Source organism: Aedes aegypti, chromosome 1 (assembly GCF_002204515.2).
Source record: "Aedes aegypti strain LVP_AGWG chromosome 1, AaegL5.0 Primary Assembly, whole genome shotgun sequence".
Taxonomy (NCBI): domain Eukaryota; kingdom Metazoa; phylum Arthropoda; class Insecta; order Diptera; family Culicidae; genus Aedes; species Aedes aegypti.
The window spans coordinates 156,630,393-156,650,760 of NC_035107.1; the positions used below are offsets into that span (position 1 = coordinate 156,630,393).

At 34.8% G+C, this 20,368-nt stretch overlaps 1 protein-coding gene across 2 annotated transcripts in view; it reads left to right on the top strand.

Annotated features, from left to right (window-relative positions):
• Positions 1-20,368, top strand: part of LOC110678669 — an 84,649-nt gene that overhangs the window by 61,312 nt on the left and 2,969 nt on the right. For both annotated transcript variants that reach the window (XM_021851851.1, XM_021851856.1), the window contains exon 2: positions 14,229-14,338. In XM_021851851.1, the coding sequence (XP_021707543.1) occupies positions 14,229-14,338 (110 nt within the window). The remainder of the gene's footprint in view (positions 1-14,228; positions 14,339-20,368) is intronic.

The following is a 20,368-nucleotide window of genomic DNA, read 5'->3' on the forward strand; positions in this document are numbered from 1 at the left end:
CGATATCGAACCATGGAACATCGACTCAAGAAGGTTGTGTAAATAAAAAAAACTAGAATATTCGGCCCACAATCATGTTTATCTTTCCTTTGCATATATCTTATTTGTTTTTGAACCTTATATTGAAATGACGAAACCCGTAATGAATCACATTTTCAACTTGCATCGGAATTTAAGTGCGGTCGAACAGCATAAAGTTGGTTTGTTTACATTTTGATTACCGTCCAAGTTCATAAAACCGAAAAACTACAATGATAAAAAGATCGTGACTTTTATACGAATTAGGAAGGACAAAGCTCCGGAAAACTCTAGAACACCCTGTGCAATAGCTGTTATAGTGCTCCACAATCAAGGAGTGTGACAAAATCTATAAAAACATAAAAAAATGTTTTTTGTACTTAAACAAATGAAAAACATTAAAAAAATTGAGTAAACATGTGTTTTTGGCCTGAACTTAAGCGTTTGGCACTAAAATTGGGACATGGCTTTAGGACCCTATTGTAATGTTGTAACATTCAAATGGACTTTTGCAGTGCTCTTAATTTGACTGTTGTTGTGCTCTTAAATTTCTGTTGTATGCTGCTCAATGAAACCTTTCAAAGCGTTACTGACAGACGGAAAACTCTGGGATTTTATATACATGATAAAAAAGATATAGCATAAACAAGGTGTCCTCTTTATAAAATGAATAGTCTTTAAAACATGAAAACTCTGTGGAATCTTTTGCTGGTGCTATTAAAAGAAAACATGATCACGGTTCTACTTTCACATAGATAAAAAAAATATCGATCCAATGCTGATGAATGCTACCCAGAATGAGCCGATTATAAGAAACCGTGCCCCATATATGGGATTAAATTTTAACCATGGTTTTAGTATAATAGTAAAAGAGTTTTCTATAGATGAATCGATCATTTTGACTCCAGAACAACTTCTGCAAATCGGCTATGAGTTTTTGCAAGCAATTTATTTTGAGAATTATGGCACCGATATGTTGATTTTAGAACAGAACGTTCAGTGGGGAGATTGTAGTAAACCGTTTGGAGAAGTCAAGAGAACATATACACTGATTTTTTTTTATCATGAAAAATATGGAAACAAAATTTTATTTTTATATAACGCAATAATCTTTTTTTTATCATTTTTAATTTTGACTATCTATGAATTGTGATAGGAATTAGTTGTTCAGGACAAAATTTCATGATGGAGACATTTTCGATAAGAAAGTTTTTCTATGAACAACTTATGCTGCCCATAAAGGCCCATATTGAAAAAAGTAGGCACTGAGAATATAGCGCTCAAACTTTGAAGTTCTTCTTTCATACAAATGTTTATAATTTTCTATTAGGGGCCGTCCATAAATAACGTAGCATTTTTCACTGATTTTTTACACCCCCCTCCCCTCTCGTACCGTTTCGTCACAAATGCTGATACTTCCCCTTGGAAAATACGTAGCATATCAAGCACCCCCCCCCTCTTCTTCTTCTTGGCATTGACGTCCTCACTGGGACAGAGCCTGCTTCTCAGCTTAGTGTTCTTATGAGCACTTCCACAGTTATTAACTGAGAGCTTTCTATGCCAAAGTTGCCATTTTCGCATTCGTATATAGTGTGGCAGGTACGATGATACTCTATGCCCAGGGAAGTCCAGAAAATTTCCTTTACGAAAAGATCCTGGACCGACCGGGAATCGAACCCAGACACCTTCAGCATGGCTTTGCTTTGTAGCCGCGGACTCCAACCACTCGGCTAAGGAAGGCCCCCCCTTTATATTTTTTATTAATTTTCCTCAGTGATTGGGTTGAAACAAAAAATTAGAATTCAGAAGTTCAATACAAAATTTGATATTAATTACTGACTAAAATGTAAGGATAATCTTATCTAACAGTATGATATACAGTAGCGCTCGAAAGTAATTTGGAAAACAGTTTCAAATAAACACAGTTCCTGTTACATAATTTTGGTATCTAGTTTCATATAGGCTAAATTGTATTACTTTTGCTGTTGTTACCAAGACAAACAAGTTTACTATAGAAAATGCGAAAAAAATAGATTGGATTGATGAAACTCGTTATTGTTGAGTTAGGGTACAATATATTTCTAGTTTATTTTGAGTTAGAACAGAAATTTCGTTATTAGAGGATTGTTTTTTTTAAATTATTCTTTGTTAGGAAATAGATTTCAATGATAATGAACAATAAAATATATTAATTCGAAATGAATTATTATCCAAATTCAAATCCATTTGGCAATCAGTTGCCAGATATAGAAAAGATTATACTTGATATATTTGGAATGTTTAGAAAATTTTAGCGATTATTATATAAATTATTTATCTCTATTAATATTTCAGCTGAACTTCATTATCTTTCTTCATAATAAAATAAACCTACACAACCTATAATGAAACAGTTAAATAATAAAAAATAATCAAATTACCAATTTATCAATAAAATTGAATGATAGGGCAATTTCGATATCACTCGAATCTGTTGTCCTCATTAATATTCAGGCTATTCCATCAAGAGCATTGATACATCAAAACAAATCGATGAGTTGATTGAGTGAGATCTCCTGCAACATTGAATGCATAATACACGGTATAAATATCTTGTTTCATGTAATATTTGCCGAAAAAACATATTTTATTGTCTTGAAAACGGCTGACTTTATGACTCGTTAACAAATGAGAAAACAATGTACTCCAAGTAGTTAAAGCATTGATTTTTAATTTATTTATTAAACTTTGATTTTGTTTATTTATAAATTTATCAATTAAGATACGAATATAATATAATATTTACATAAATATTTAAAGCTTTGAAAAATCTGTTTGATTGCATTTATCAAGAAAATCTAAAATTTCTCAGATTTCTTTTCAATCTTGATGAATGTTTTGAAGCTGAATCATCATTTTATAAACCAAGTTTATAAGTCAATCAAAACATAGGACAGAGCCTGCATCTCAGCTTGTATCTCAGTGTTCTTATGAGCACTTCTACAGTTATTAACTGAGAGCTTACTGTGCCAATGACCATTTTTGCTTGCGTATATCGTGTGGCAGGAACGAAGATACTCTATGCTCTGGGAAGTCGAGAAAATTTCCAACCCGAAAAGATCCTCGACCGGTGGGATTCGAACCCACGACCCTCAGCTTGGTCTTGCTGAATAGCTGCGCGTTTACCGCTACGGCTATATGGGCCCCGTAAAGATCCCCCTCCCCCCTAAATAGCTACGTCATTTATGGACGACCCCTCATATTTCTTCCTGACATATTTAACACAACCGCATAGCTAACTAATTTTGCTTTTAATGATCAGCAAAAAATAATAAACTTGAACACAATTCACGTTTTGCAGCTGAAATTTAAATTAAAAGTTCATATGGAGACTGGTATGCCTTTATTTTTCAATATGGGACCGCACCAACTTCATATTTTCCAATACATTTTCAAACAATGTGTGTTTATTTTTATATTCATAATAAAATGCAGATTAAAATAAGTTTTATTGCACTCATTCGATAACTGTCAAGCAATGATACATAGTTTTGACATCATGAATGCTCTAAAGCATGACTTTAAATCGACAATATGTTGAGCATTATTATTATAAGTAAATATAGAGTTCTCGCGTTCAGTATCATAAGGGCGTAACTGCAGTGATCGATTTCTCTTCATCTATTTTCTCTTTAGCTAATTACTAGGCCGAGCGACTGATTTCGACTGCTATTTTTGACTCAATAAAGAGCACTCATCATCCTTTATCGTACTGCACCGTAAAATGTTTCCGCAACCGATTGAATTTCGTGTAATAATGCAAAGAGAAAATCGACTAAGAGAAATCGATCACTGCAGATACGCCTGTATGATACTCAACGCGAGAGTTGATCTGGTGGTAGGTCATTTGGCATAATAATCATTTGACATAAAGTCGTTTCGCATAATGAGTCTGAAACCAAGGACGTCTCAAGATGATATTCGTTTTCACGTTTTTATTGAATCCCTCTGACGACATCAGGCTTATTTTAGAGTCAGTTGATTTAAAAAAGGCACTTAATACAACAATGATATGCTCTTAAATAAACTAAAACATATTGGGAAAGTTATTGCCAAAACTATTTCATTACTTATCCAGAAATCCTTTCTTTCAAACATTTATTCTTCTTTGGGCTCATTCGCTAATTTCACACAACGCTTCAGGGGGTGGGTGGGGGTCAGTAAGTTATTACAGGTCATACAAAAATTTTATAATATTCATACAAAAAGCGTTACGAGGGGGTGGGTGGGTGTCCAAAATGACTATGTTTCGCGTTATGAAATTTATGAACAAACCTTATTGAGTTTCGTTATTGGAATATTTTTTTGCACTGAAGATTTTGATATATCAATAAATAAAATATTTAGCACAAATTTACCCTTCCTTCAAACATTTCAAAATAAAATGTAACCATAAATATAAAAACTGAAGATTTAAAAATAAAATGAATTTCGCCTTCTTTTATGCATAGGCTGTGCTTTTGAGCTATATTGTTTTTAGATATTGTTTTTTGTTTCCAACTAATATAAAAGCAACAATCGATAACATTGATCTGCTCAAGTTATCAACGAAAAGAGAAATCGATTACTGCAGTTACTCCGATGATTCTGAACGCATTTTTTTGATGTTGAAAATATTAATTCTGTTGAGCAAAATCAATTGCATCAAATTTTTCACCTTCCGGCCGACAGCGTGACACTTTTTCGATTGTCAAGGCTGTAGTAGCACACTCTGCTGAACAAAGTGATTTATTTTCACTACACATTTGTTCAATACAATCTTCCTTAATTAGATTTCATAATTTCACTTCAATCAATTCCCTACGTGACTTTTACACTTAGATAAAATTTAGTAAAGCTAATACATAAACATTTTTATATATTACTGATTTATCAATTCTTGCAAGCAACGCATTTAGAATGATCATTACTTTAGGACCTGCTAATATTTTTTTTTTTAATCTTTATTAGAGTGTATTTTAACGCACGAGGGCTAGTTCTACACTTACCTGCTAATATTTCTATATAAATAAATAATTTTATAACAAACACATGATATCTATTCGAGATATGTTGAAAAAACATTATTTTAATCAATTTTCCATTCTTTCGATAATGTTTTTGATGTACACTTTCAAAATTCAAAATTTTTCCTTCTTTTACTAAGTAATTTTCTTCAAGTGTTTCGTTCCAACTGGGACAGAACTTGATCTACGGCGGAATGTTCTATGAGCGTTCCCTTTATTATTAACTGCGAACATTCTTTGCCTATTTACTATTTTCAAATATGTATATCACAACAAGCTCATAGACACCCTATTTTCTGGGATGTAGAAAAAATATTGTTCGGAAAAGATCTTCACGAGTTTTATTTATTTATGCGGCTTGGCAAACCTCTGAACGAATACCAACACCAAAAAATCCACTTAAGGGTATAAGAAATCATTTCGTGACGCGTTCACCATTATTTTGCGATTATGTGCATGCATATTGTGCACATAAGTTTTTTGAGAATTATTATTTATGTATATCAATTCCAAAAATATAGAAAATCTGGCTTTGGTGTCAAATGTTGAGTGCGATAATTAAACCTTATTGTAATTTCTGTAAATTCCAGTTAGGTACTATTGCATCTTCTTTACAAAAAAAAATATAACGGTAAATGTAAATGACTGCTAATAAGAGCGGTTTGAAATTTAAAAAAAGTTTGAAATTCCAATCCCCATATCTTTCGTAGGGGTCGTCCATAAACCACGTGAACATTTTTCCTGACTTTTCAGTCACCTCCTCCCCCCTCGTGCTTTTGTGTGGTTTTGACGAATAACCCCCCGCTCGCCCAAAGATCATGTGTTTCATTTGTTCATGAATGAAACAGAAATTTGAAAAATGGGAGAAGAGATATTTATGAATTGGTTTGCTATTATTAAGCGAAATGTGAGATTATAGTGTGACAAACTTCTGCAAAAATCCCTAACAAAATTAGCTCAAAAAAGATTTGTTTCTACTGCAGTGTTCCTTATTATTGTTTGAGGAATTAGTTTTCACTTAGAGATAATTTTGTATTAACATTACAGTACTAACATGTGGGGAACATTTTTTTCAAATTTTGTCATAGTAATTTCCATAGAAATCTTAATCGTCTTCTAATCGTTGTTAGTAAAGAAGATATGAAATATTGAATTTAATTTTTTTTTTTAATTTGAACCATCCGACTGCTAATGAAACCTTTCAGGTTTAGTTGATGGTGGAATTTTCTTTGAAACACAAATGGGTGGACCGTGGTCTTTGGCTAGTTACCCCCTCCCCGCTAAATGATCACATGGTTTATCAACGGCCTCTATTTTGATAAGTAATTGTTAAAAGATACATAAAACATCCATGTCGTGATAATTGTTCCACTTCTAATATTGCGAAAAAAAATACGGTAATCCGATTTGCTGTATGCACACTTAGATGTTTGATTACAATATTACATCGTCAAATGAATCGAATCCCACAAACCCTGGGTCTCCTACTTCGAGGAGTCTCATACCGTCCCCAACCATGCGACTAATAGGAGACCAAAATGTAAATAAATGAAAAGTAAATCAATCAGCAAACGTCAACAATAAAATTCAGCTTATAAAGCGCCCGACTGTTATAGTCAAGTGTGTTTATTTGTTTCTCTCTAATATATTACCCAATCCAACACGCACGGCATGAAATTCTATTTCCACTGCAAATGTATAAGTTATTGCCGATAATATAGATATACAAACATATAGATGTTGACTCTGGTATAAGTAAGAAATTCCCGCAGCACCGCGTTGGTACTTTAAATATATTTATAGAACATATCATCTCACCCCTTCTCGCACTTGGCTGTCCAACGGGTGTTGTATTTTGCTCCTCTTGCATGTTGTCCTCCGTGACAAGATGGTTCCATTTTGTGTGATGTAGAATACATACATGAGAAAGAATGATGGGCGTGTGGTGTGGGTTTAGGTTTAAGGATCTAAAGGTTGCGGTTTCGAACCCAGATTTTATAATATTTTTTTTGTTTTTCATATTTTGGTGTCTAAGGCAAATTTCTTGTGGCGGAGCCTTGGGGCAATCGGGTATATGGGGTAGCTAACAAGGGTAAGTCACGATGGTGTTACACGGGGTTTTCAACCGGACTATTTTTGTTGGATTCAACATGTCGAAATATGTAAAATCCCAAAGCCTATCGGTTGATGAGCCAGGGAAATGTAATATGTTGTTAACAAAATGTTAATAAAATCTTAAATTTGTTTTACCAAATTAGGATGATAGTGTTGTCTAACACAGAACACCTAGATATAAGAAATAAATGTAATGTTTGGAATGATACTAATAAAGAAATTAAAAAAAAACCATGTACATCGTAATGTTCTGAATGGCTTCAACGGATGACGCATGAGTTTGGATACTAAGTTCAAATAATGACTTATTCAGTAGGTACAAGAATGTTGACACTTTTGACCGGGTTAAATCCGCTCGATAAAGGCAATAAGTACATTATTTAGAAAAGAGATAACTTAAATTTACATAAAATGAGTAGTAGAAAATCGGTAAAATAGAATGGTGTTTGATTTTCGATGATGTTATTACTTTTAATAAAAGTAACATTGTTGCTAAATAAATAACTTAACTCTAGTTTTATGTATTTATGTGTGATTTTTTGTGTATTCATACACTAACAAATGAGGCCATTTGAAATCACAGATCTGACTGTTATTTTTTTAGTTTCAGTTCAGTCATTTAAAACGACAATATTTTCACTTGTCCCACTAGTTTCCAAAATTTTCAATATTTACCTTGAACTTTGGCACAAACATTAAATTTAAATATAGCATAGATTTAGTAGGAAACAATCTGAAAAATATAGTAGATCTTATTCATTTTATTTTTTTTAAGAACCCTCTCTATACGATTTCCTTTACCCATTTGTCACACGGTACCTTATTTCGATAGTCACTCAAGCAAAATGATTATCTAAATACAGGGACCGGAATCTATTATGATAATTCGCCACAAGAAATCGGGTTGAATTTCCTAAATTTGCCTGAAGAACCAAAAAATAAAAACAAAATAAATTCTCGCGTTTATTCGGAATCGAACCAAGGACCTCCCGATTCATAATCCAGAGCTAACTCCACTCACCTATCGACGGCTTGATGGGAGAAGTGACAAAAGCAATATATAAAGCGTTTTATATTGCAATATTCATTCCATTCCTCTGACATGTCCACCATTCCATTTGCCGCGTGACCATTTGCCTAAGTGTGCGTTTCCGATGCCATCATTCGGCTTCGGATTGGTTGTGCAATTGTGTGGGTCGGGCGTAAACATTTAGATTGCTCGAATTTTCAAGTCCAATGTGCTCGATTTCAATTGACGGGTTTGCCCGTCTACGCTTAGGAGGCGAATCTTACCATCAATAGGTGGATTTAGCACCTAATACGCTAGGAGGGAAATCCGCCATCCGATTTATTTTGGGTGTAAGATCTTTGGGAAGTATAAACAATAAATGGAAATAACAAAAATATCAAAAAACAGCTTTTTGGCGTAAAATTTTGGGTCTGATGAGCAAGCCTCGTTGTAAATGAAACCCATCCTTTACTATTGTACTTCTAACAAAAACTTTTACCGGAGGAAGACTGCTAATGGACCCTATTAAGCTTAGCAAGTGGTGGAATTCTCCTTGGAATAATTTCTGCAACGATGCGGAACTTTTTCTACAAGAGGGGCATATTGCCCGGTTTGTTTTGAAACGTCAAGATTTGGACCGTTTGCTGAAAACGTCTTGTACTCGCTTTAGAAGCTACCTGGCAAGAGAAAGTTGCCTGCAGAGCATGATTAACTAAGTAAATAACACTTTGACTACAAAAACTATATAAGTAATGGATTTGCCACTGCGATAGAGCAGTTTTTCCTTAGGGGGGGGCGTATTATACCTGTTAACCCTAAATCTCGCTCGGTACTAAAGAATTGAGCACTATATCAAAATAAAAATTGGGGCCTTCCTTAGCCGAGTGGTTAGAGTACGCGGCTATAAAGCAAAGCCATGCTGAAGGTGTCTGGCTTCGATTCCCGGTCGGTCCAGGATCTTTTCGTAATGGAAATTTCCTTGATTTCCCTGGGCATAGAGTATAATCGTACATGCCACACGATATACGAATGCGAAAATGGCAACTTTGGCAAAGAAAGCTCTCAGTTAATAGGGGGGCATGGGGCAAGAGCGACACCCGGGCAATAGTGCAACCTCTAATTTTACGTAGTTCAAATCAATTTTTGATGTTCAACTCAGGATAAGAATAAATTGAGTACTAATTGAGGGTTGTGTAAATATTACAGTTAAAAATGTTTAGTACAAAAAATAAAAAAATGTCTTTAACTCGCCAACGCGAAAAATGCGAAATATTATAATAATGTAAGACTGGAAAACAAGGTTTAACTCCCAATAAATACAAAACATATTGATTTTTCCACACAGTATTGATGATTTTCAATTGTTTAATATAGCTGTGAGGATTTTTTTTCGAAAAAGTCCTTTTGACATTAAGTTTTACATATATAAAAACAGTATGTCTTATGTGGCAAAAGGGACACCGCAATTTTCTCATATAGAATCAAATGAACTATTATTTTTCTTGTTTAATATTGCATTAAATCAAAGTTTCCTACTAAATAAAATCAAAATAAACCATTTTGGACATTCAAAAAGGTTTCTGAAAATTTTTACTTTTATTGTTACAGTCAAATAAGATGAGAATTAAATTAATTTCGTAAAATTACTTTTTAACTTTAAGTCAACTTTTATCCCTCAGTTTTTATCTTTACTTACTCTAGAACTTATCGTTTAGGCGGAGAAATAATAATATACAAAATTTGTGGCATTTTGCTCTGGTCGTCTTCTTTAGAGATGGGCGACTCACTCACGAATCGATCGAAAGAGTCGACTCTCAAAAATGAGTGAACGAATAACGATTCTTTTCAAAAGAGTCACGATTCACAGGAAATGCAATTTCCGGAAGAGAGTACCAGGAATAAGCAACATTTTTAAAGCTGGTTTATCATGATCAAGTGCACTAGACATGTAAACATATTTGAAGTAGCTTCATATATTAAATATGATATCATTCAGAAATGGTCATGTTATGTTTTTTATGTTCATGATTAATTTAATGAATCACTGAATCGATCAAAAGAATCGATTCACTTTTGTGAGTGAGTCACCAACGATTCGCTCGCAAAATCGGACCAAATTGCCCATCTCTAGTCTTCTTGCCCCATACGAGTGGCACTCTTGCCCCGTGCCTCGTTTAAAAACCTCATAGGAAGGGACATTTTCAAAAATCTCAAATCATCATGTGTTTCTTATATTTTTGAAATCTATCGATAACATCATTTAGAACAAGAGGTGAGCTTGCCCCTACACTACACTGGAATAACCTTCAAAAATTGTGCTAATCAACCATGATTTGAACCTATATATCTTAAGGTGTCCTTCTTGCCCCCAGCCCCCCTAACTATGGGAGTGCTCATAAAAGAACACTAAGCTGAGAAGCAGGCTCTGTCCCAGTGAGGACGTAATGCCAAGAAGAAAAAGAAGAAAATCAAAATAAATCATTCCAAATAACAAGTACTATGAAACAAACTATCACAGTCGTGTTATCAGTTTTATTTTGTTTTGTTTATGTTGGAATAAATTCGGAAAGATCGACGTTACGATAAAATCATTTTCAAGATGAAGCGACATTCATCTAGAACATAGCTGCCGTTAATGCTATTTTGCTTTATTTGTGTGACACAGCCAGGCCCCTGACAACCATATATCGATACACAGTGTTCTTCGTAGCCAGGATGTCCTGGGTAAAAAGTCTAAATTATAAAGAGACGAAATCTGATCATATTCAAAATAAATCAGCTAGCAACTATGCCAAATCTATTACGCAGCACTGCCAATGTTGAATCCCACGCTAAAAGTGAGTCACAGGTTTTATGTGTTGAGTTTTCACAGGTTTGGGTAACGAATGGAAAATGGATTGAATGTGTGGAAAACCAATGTAATGAGTAGAGCATTCTTTATGCAAAGCATGAAAATTGCAACCGACACTCAAGTATTCAGAAAATATGCTACTTCAGAAGAAGCAAAATTTTCGTGGGCGGATTTTGGAAGGAGAGAAAACATTGAAAGGCATCCTGCAAGCCTCCAAGCAAGCAATCAGTTATTTTATTGTGACACTTGCTCGATTATGGATCATAAACATTAAACAAAACTTCGCATCCTGATTGCACTCTCGATTCAATTTACCCGAAAATGGGTAAACACATGGAGATGTTGACTACGTTAGAAGTCGTCCCGTGCCATGGGCCTGGACATAGCTATACGCTTCATGGCCTCTTTTAGAGTGGGCCAACTAAAGAGTCTAAATTATAGTTTCTTTAGGGCCAACTAGTCACGTTCTAGTCCACGAGAGGTTTTGGGGCATGCGATGAAGGAAAAAGTACCTTGACCGTGGTTTTATGGGCGTTTATTTATAGCACCCTGGAAGCAATTCGAAAAACTAAAATTCTGGACAAACATTTGACAAGGGCCCAAGAGGTCTTGAGCCTTTTTTCAGAAACGCTGCTGTTGAGTCGTTTTTGGCCCGCCCACGTAAACTAACACCACTATCAGAAAGATTTGTGTTAGCTCTTCCTGATAGTGGTATTGGTGAGCTTGATCGAATTGAATGGGGCTCAACAGCGTCTTGCAAAGCCAATGTTTACCAATGTCGATGTGCCCTTTTGAAATGTTTGTCCAGAATTGTTACTTGGGAGATCATGAAGGATGCTTTAACTAACTATCACCGTAAAAACCGTGAGAAAATCTGATTTTATAAAAAAAAAATAGTGAAAATATCTTGCATATTTTAGTGGAAATATGAATTTACGTTGCACCCTTCGAGGCCATTCCAAACATTACGACGGACAAGAAATTTACGAAATTTTTCAACCATTATAGCATAATAAAGCGATAGATTGTTTACCAGTCAAATATAACTTCTTAACAAGTTGATGGCGTGTTCTTTAAATAGCCATATGTTAACAAGGTTTGCAATTACCATTGAAAAGCAGAGCATGCTGAATATTCAAAAACACTTAATTCAAAGGTACTCATGCTGCGTGCACTAGAGCAGCGAGCTTGATTTTGTGCACGGGGTCATCTACGCCTAATACCTTCAGGGTCGTTGGAAGACAACTTAGCGTCCACGTACGGACTTCAAATTTTTACCTGAATTTTTTCTTACCAAAACGAGCACTTAACAATGATGAACTTATAACATTTCGCATTTTCGAAAAATAAGGGACGACTTATTCTACAGTGCCTATTTTGGACAGTCGATTAAAAGAAAAACGTTGTTTGAAAAGTTTCGAACCAAGAAGCTGCACCTAAAATGTCGATGTTAAGTTAGTTTCCAATATAAAAAATGACAGTTTGGCTCGCTGAGTTAGATAATTACAACAAGTGCAGTAAAATCTAGTTGCGAACAACCTTTTTTGCAATTTTGTAGAAGACCACTTGAGGGTATCAGAAACGGTGTCCGGCCATTTGGCCGAATGCCATTTGGCCGAATGGGTCGTTTGGCCGAATGCCGTTTGGCCGAATCAAGAAAAAAAATCATTTTTTTCAACGCTGAAGCGTAGGAACCATAAGTGTGGACCAATAACTGATCTGCTAGTTAACTTGTTGATCTTTACGATGTGGCAGATCGTCATGTTTGTCGCTATATAAATGCTCCAAGAGAATACTACTCCATTTATTCAGGACGCAGTTGTGAACTCGCGTCAAGATTCTGAGCTTATGGTTGGTTCGTCTCTGGGGGTGCTAGGGATTGAAATGTTTTTGATAATTTTATAAAAAAAAATTTCTACTTTTAAACATAGGCTATTCTTTTGACTTGTACTGGTTTCATAACTATTGGCAATAATTTAACTTATATTTCAATTGAGAATTTTACCATCTTTAAATCATCGGCAGTTCTTTATAGTTATACTGATATAACAATTATTTGCATTACACTAGCTTACATCTTGATAAGAGATTTTTCCTTCTTTCGATCATAGGCTGTTCTTCCATATTTAATTTTTTTCATAGTTATTGGAACTAAAGCTTATTATAAACTCATAGAGTCTTATTTAGGATTAAACCGAATGACTCGGTGGACTCTTGCTTCAAAGAAGATAACTGTTTCTCCGTTGTGATAAGAAGAAGCCAAACCTGTGTTTGCTAGAATTATTTAATTTACTAAGTACTATCAGAAGGATTGAAGCTAACTAATGCTACAAAAAGACGAATAAGTCGTTTAAATAACTGACAAGAGCTGAATACAAACGCAGTGCGAAAATCTATGCTGGCAGCTATGAATGCTAGCAGAGCAGTGAATAATTGCTTACATTTAGAATGTTCTTCCTTCAGCATTGATTGGTCCTTGAACTAACACTAACGAGCTGTATATCAATGATGAATTATCATTCTTTAGAAATAAACTGTTCTTAGAAATTCATTACAAATGCATGCTAAATGTAGCTCACTATTGTTTTCAATTTCGGCCAAACGGCATTCGGACAAATGGCATTCGGCCAAATGACTCTTTCGGCCAAATGGCGTTCGGCCAAACGGCATTCGGCCAAATGGCATTCGGCCAAATGACCCGGAACCATCAGAAACCATATCAGAATGCATTCATCACTAATTTGTCGATTTCTGAAAATGGTTATGTAATGTAACTCAAAACAGTTGCGTAATGAAAAAGCGTTGCGTAATATTTATTACGCTTACGAATTATTACGAATATGCTTCGTGGGAAATTTTGACAGAAAACTTAGTTTCATCCTTACTTCATTATCGAGGAAGATGAATTAAGCACACAAATATACCGAGAATATGAACCCAGGCATCTTGAGTACGGTTTTGTTATTTTGTGAACGTTGCCGCATGGCCATGGGAAGTCCCAACAACAAAACATAGCATATTTAAATGAAGCTTCTTCCCAATAGAAACCCATAAAGGTTACTGGAATGAAAAGTCAATTATTTTCTAAACATTATTATTTTACAATGTTCCTAAAGCTAAAATCTACTTTTCGTGTCACAATGACAAGTTTTAAAATATTTTACTAAATCTTTTTTTTTTTTAATTTCAGATGCGGATGCTTTTGACTTTAATCCTAGTACATTTAGCCACATGTTTGAGTAAAGCAACGACGCAAAATATAGTGCAAAGTAGTTCAAGTATTATATCTGCAAAACTTCCGTAAGTATACCAAAAATGCGATTATAATAACATATGCAGATACTAAGTGTAGAGTATTGAAGAAAACCGAAGGTTTGAAGTTTACTTCTGTTACTTTTCTTTTAAGGTACACCGGGGCAAGTTGAAACGGGTGGGGCAAGATGAAATGTAAAGTTTTCAACTAAATGCCAATAAAAGTTAGCAGATACTTTTTCCCTAAAAGTTTTTTCATCTATTTATTTAAAGTTTCTGTAATCGATTTTCTCATCGTTATGCATTTTCACTATGATACCTTGCCATTTCATCTTACCCCAGTCGTTTCAGCTTGCCCCGGACTCTTAACCCTCTAATACCTATTTTTTATCCAAATATCATTTTTTGAATTTTTGAACATCCCTTATTCTTTTTTATTTATTTTTGAGGCCTCTTCTGGTTACCGATTTTTAACAAAAATAAAAATGTGAGTTTTCTCGGTCATCGAAAAATATTATTTGTAGGTGGAGGATAAGAAATCCAAATTTAGCGGGACATAATTTGTATAGCTTCCCTTAGGTGTGGTAAAATAGGTTACTATGTGAAAGAAGGGGGGGAGTTAAAATTGTTACAATCATTGACGGTCCCAAACGTAAATTTAAAATATTTTCTACAGTTGTCAGCCCCTCGTCTTCTATCGCTCTATAAACTGCCACCGCTTTTTGTATCCAGCTTTTTACGAGCGCTAATGGCTGCCGCAAACAGGTTCGCTTTCTGGTAGGGACATGTCGATTTGACGTTTAGCTTGGGTCCTTTAAATAGAAAACGACCCAAGCCAAACGTCAAATCGACATGTCCCTACCAGAAAGCGAGCCTGTTTGCGGCAGCCATTAGCGCTTTTAAAAACCTGGATAGGAACGTTCAATATACATATATTATACATATTTTTCTTATCCTACCAAAGCCCCTTACGTCACGTAATTTATAGTTGCTTCCTTCTCATTTTACATGGTGCATAGCAACCTTCCTGTTTATGGATTTTTCGAATGCAGTCGCGATAATAATTTGATTTTCTATTTTCGATACGATATAATGTTCATTAAATAATAAGGAACAACGTGTACCTAACTTGACGCACACGTTATCCATACAAAAATGTGTTACAAATCCCAGATAGAGACACATGTGAGCAACAATCTGTAAAATTAAAGGATATTTCAGAGGGCTATTGATTTTTTGTTATTATTTGCGACACTTTACACCGCTATGGTGCATTCGTGTCAATATTGTCGTGAAACATCACATTATTTGCACGAAAACAGATGCACTATGGATGGAACTTTCTTAAATTAATGTAAAATAAAAATAAGGCAATTGGTTTTCGAGTGCTAGTTGAAAATTTAATAAAATTATGATGTGATACATCCGAAAATGCACTCAGTTTGGACCCGCGTCAAATATGGTACATCCACGGTACCTGCCAAACGATATACACATGCAAAAATGGTCAATTGGCAAAGAAAACTCTCAGTTACTAATTGTGGAAGTGCTCAAAATAACATCAAGTCGAGGAGCAGGCTCTGTCTCAGTAGGAACGTTACGCCAATAATAATAAGAAGTTATCCCGGCACTCTCACACGGAGAAAATGAAGTAGGGTAAGTGTTCCCTTAGTTGTGGGTATTCCTATAGTTGCGGTAGTGCCGTTTTCACTGATTTTATTACATTTACCACAGAAGCGACACTGCCAATCGACGTTTTGGCTTGTTGATACGCGGAATCGTTGAAAAGATCGTTCAAATTGCTTGAAAACTGATGAAATATCACTAAAATTGCTAAAACCTTACTTGCTTGTACCAATAGTTGCGGTAAAGTGTTCCTATAGTGGAGGATCTCATAAGAAAACAACGGATACCGCAACTATAGGAACACAAATTTAAAAAATACCGCAACTAAAGGAATCAATAGTGGAGGTATTATTTTTCACTGACATACCGTGGATTACTGCGATGAAATCATTTTTCTCATTAAGTTAACGGTCGTTACTTCCCGTTACAACATTAACATGTACATTAATTGCGCATAATTTGGACGTTTAAATGAAGTTCAATCGTGCTTAGTACCTCCACTATTGGTACATCTACCCTATTCAAAAGTGAGTTCATTCCACTCAACGCGAAGGTTCTTGCGTAAACCTAATTTTGAGTTAATGAGGTTAAGTTCTCTCCATTTAAAGCCATGCGAAAAAATATTCACTGGCTAAGGCGGCATCCACAAATTACGCAACGCTCTAGGGGGAGGGGGGGAGTAGGCTCAAGCGTTACGGCTCATACAAAAAATTTAAATTTTTCATACAAAAAGCGTTACGGAGGGGGGGGGGAGGGGGTCAATAATTTTCAATTTTAGCGTTACGTAATAAATGGACGCCGCCTAAGTTCTTTTAACTCAATCGGAAGATCAATTCACTCAACTTTCAGTACTATGCCACTAACTCAATTTTGAGTTAACCTGAAGATGAATCGAAGCAAAATCTCAAATTTTCAAGAGCACAAATCTGGAGAACCAAACATCCGTTCAAGCTGAAAACTTAACCGATTATTCACTAGCTGGTGGTGACCAATCGATAAAGTTTACAGCTTAAACTGGTGTTCGGTTCTCCAGATTTGTGCTCTTGAAAATTTGAAGTTTGGCTTCGATTCACCTTTACCTTAACGCAATAAGGTTCGGGTTGGTTTGTTCTTCGCTTTTCGACAACAATAGAAGGAGCGAATAAAATAGGAAGTATAAAAAATAAAAAAAATAAAAATTATGTTAAAAAATACTAAAATATGGATTTCTCCATTTTTTTTGTGCAGTTGATTTCTTGACAGATTTTTAGTAAATTATTGACAAGATTTTTGACACACGTTTTACGGAATGTTTCCTGAATCCAAAGATGGCCGTCACTATGGCCACTCCTGCCTCTAGACACGTTTTTAAAGGCACTAAACTAAAATAGTAAACCAACTGACATACATAATTTTCATATATAAAGCTTTCTTCCAGATCACAGCACGGCAATATATTTGTTTTCAGTTGTTTGCTGCATTTATCAATGTTTATATTTTATCATTTTGATCTACAGTATTGGACAAAACATTTGGAACTCTTTCGATTTTCCATACAGAATGGTCGACTTTAGAGATTTAGATCTGAGTCATTTATGGACCGACTTGAATTGAATTTGTGTAGTGCGTCAGAAAAAAAAAACTTGAATTTTAGCATTTCAGTCATCGCGCTGTTGTATTTTGTACAACAGTAGTGAAAAAAGCTCGCTTTTCGTTCACAACAGCAGCGTGGTGATTCTGACGGTGGCAGACCACGCGACGACTGGAAGGTTAAAATATAAGCCCACACAATAGAAACCTCAGCCAGTACAGTTGCTGGCTAGTGTTGTGTGCTATTTCATCACCTAAAAAATAATGCGCTCTCGGGCTAGGCATTGGATATAAATAGAAAGCGTTGTGTTTGGATGGGCATCTAATTCTTCCGAAAGAGCTGAAATCGAATTCAGGTTATCTTCTGCGTTCATGAGTCCTCTCATGGCGTATGGGTAACGCGCCCAAACTAGAGATCAGGGAGTCGTGAGTTCGATTCTCACTGAGAAGACGTGTAACTTTTTCGCAAATCTTCACATCAATTTGTTCATCTAATCCATTTGCAAATTATATGTAATGTTTAGCTTTTCGGTAGAGGTTAAAATATATTTTTGAGTGATTTTTCCAACCAATAGTTTAAAAGCAACAAAGGTTTACCTAAAGTTAATTTTGACGATTTTTTATAATTTACATAATTAAACAAATTGAAGGAATAGCTTTATGGCATCTTGAGCAAAGTTGTAAATTTTGATGAGATGAACAAGTTTTCTGGAAACAGTTTTTCTGTAGGTCTAATGGATTTCGGATAAATAGTTTTCAATTTTTCGACGAAAATTCCAATTTAGTTAAATTTTTATTACTTTCAAACTCGTGATTGGAAAAAAACTGTTCAAAACTAGGATAAGTGTTCCCTTAGTTGTGGATGTTCCTATAGTTGCGGTAGTGCCGTTTTCACTGATTTTATTACATTAGTCACAGAACCGACACTGCCAAACGTATTGGCTTGTTCATAAACGGAATAGTTGCAAAGAGCGTTCAAATTGGTTTAAAACTTATGAAATATCACTAAAACAGAAAAAACTTTTCTTACCTGTACCAATAGTTGCGGTAAAGTGTTCCTATAGTGGAGGATCCCATAAGAATCCCACAACGGATACCGCAACTAGAGGAACACAAATTAAAAATATATCGCAACTAAAGGAACGGTGTACCAATAGTGGAGGTATTATTTTTACTGATTACTGCGTGGATTACTGCGATGAAATAATTTTTCTCATAAAGTCAATGGTCGTTAGTTCCCGTTACAAGCTTTAACATGTACATTAATTGAGCTCCTTGAATTTAGGCGGTTAGATGAAGTTCAATCGTGCTTAGTACCTCCACTATTGGTAAATCTACCCTATATGTAGAAATTCAAGTTCTGTCAAAATGTCTTTCAAATCGGTCCATAAATAACTGAGATCTAGTTTACCAACAGTTGATCATTTTGTATAGAAAATCGAAGAAATTGCAAATGTTTTGTCCAATACTGTACTGCCATGAATCGCAAATCAGTCTCATCTGCATTTTCGTCAAAATTGAGTTAAGTTCAGATTTCAACATATCATTCAATGCTCTTTCATGCACTAATGAGATAATATGGTTTGCTCGAAGAAATTAAGAAAAATTGTCCCATCATTAAAAGTAATTGCATATCAGTCTCACTACAGATATCCGCATCGTGTAACACCAAAAATGAACCATGTTTTGATCATCATGATCATTTTTCTCGGAAAGATATCGTAGTGAAAAACAAATTGTGAAAGTTTCATTGAGATTCGAACATGTTCCAAGCCTCTGGGATTTTTTTAATATTCGTATGGATAAACTTCAGGAAACTTCACGGCCCATTTTCTCAATGCCTACTTTTTACAGATGGGACTGACTTGCGATTCACGGCAGTGTATTATTGAATTAAATCTTAAAATTAAAATAAAATTCCCATTCTCAAGACTTATTTAGCATACTCTGCAACACTGCATACTTAGCTTAATACAGTTTAAACATATGCTAAAATTGCTTTGAATTTATTATGATGTTTTCTCAGTTTGATTCTTCAAAAAATGTGTATATAAGAACACTCCAATGGATACATTGACATGATTCTTTGTTCTGTTAGCTGTTTTCAATACTGTCAAAACACTCCGCGGAGTAAAGAGTTTTCAACTGGAAATTGTCTGAAAAATAAAAACGATGAAATTAAAATGGTTGCGATTAGAAAAATACTGATGTAATGAAAATTAATTTTTATGTTTTAAAATTGAAAAAAAATATTGATGCACCATCACAAAATCGAACAGCGCACAACTCACTCGCGACGCGTCTTAACTGGTCGCGCTCGGGTGGCGCTGCATTCTTACGATTTTTATGAACACGGCGTACTGATCACATACAGTAATGACCCGATTTTGTCTACCCCCGATTTTGTCTACCTCCGATTTTATCTACCCCCGATTTTAGCATCCTTTTTTCCCGATTTTGTCAGCCTAAAATTTATATTTATTTTAATTAGACTAAACACGTCTATACTGGCAATATTGGGTGCATAAAGTCAATTATGATCTTGGCCACGGCTATACAATCATCAAAAGACCGAAATTTTGAAATTTTAATTTTTCAATAATTATTCAAGGAACTGATCAATGTTACCTTGAATTACGGTTTATATAAAATGGAAATAAAATAAAATATTTAAATTAACAAAATCATAAATTAAGGGCTTAGTTAAATTAAAATAAAAACTTTAAACCGGTCGAAAATTTGTTTTCCCGATTTTAGCTCTTTTCCGATTTTGTCAACCATAAATGTAGCATGGGGCTGACAATTCGCAAAGTCATGAATTTTCGTCAAATTTTCGATCATGGAGTGTTTTACATGGGTCGAGAGTAGCAATATTATAGTGAA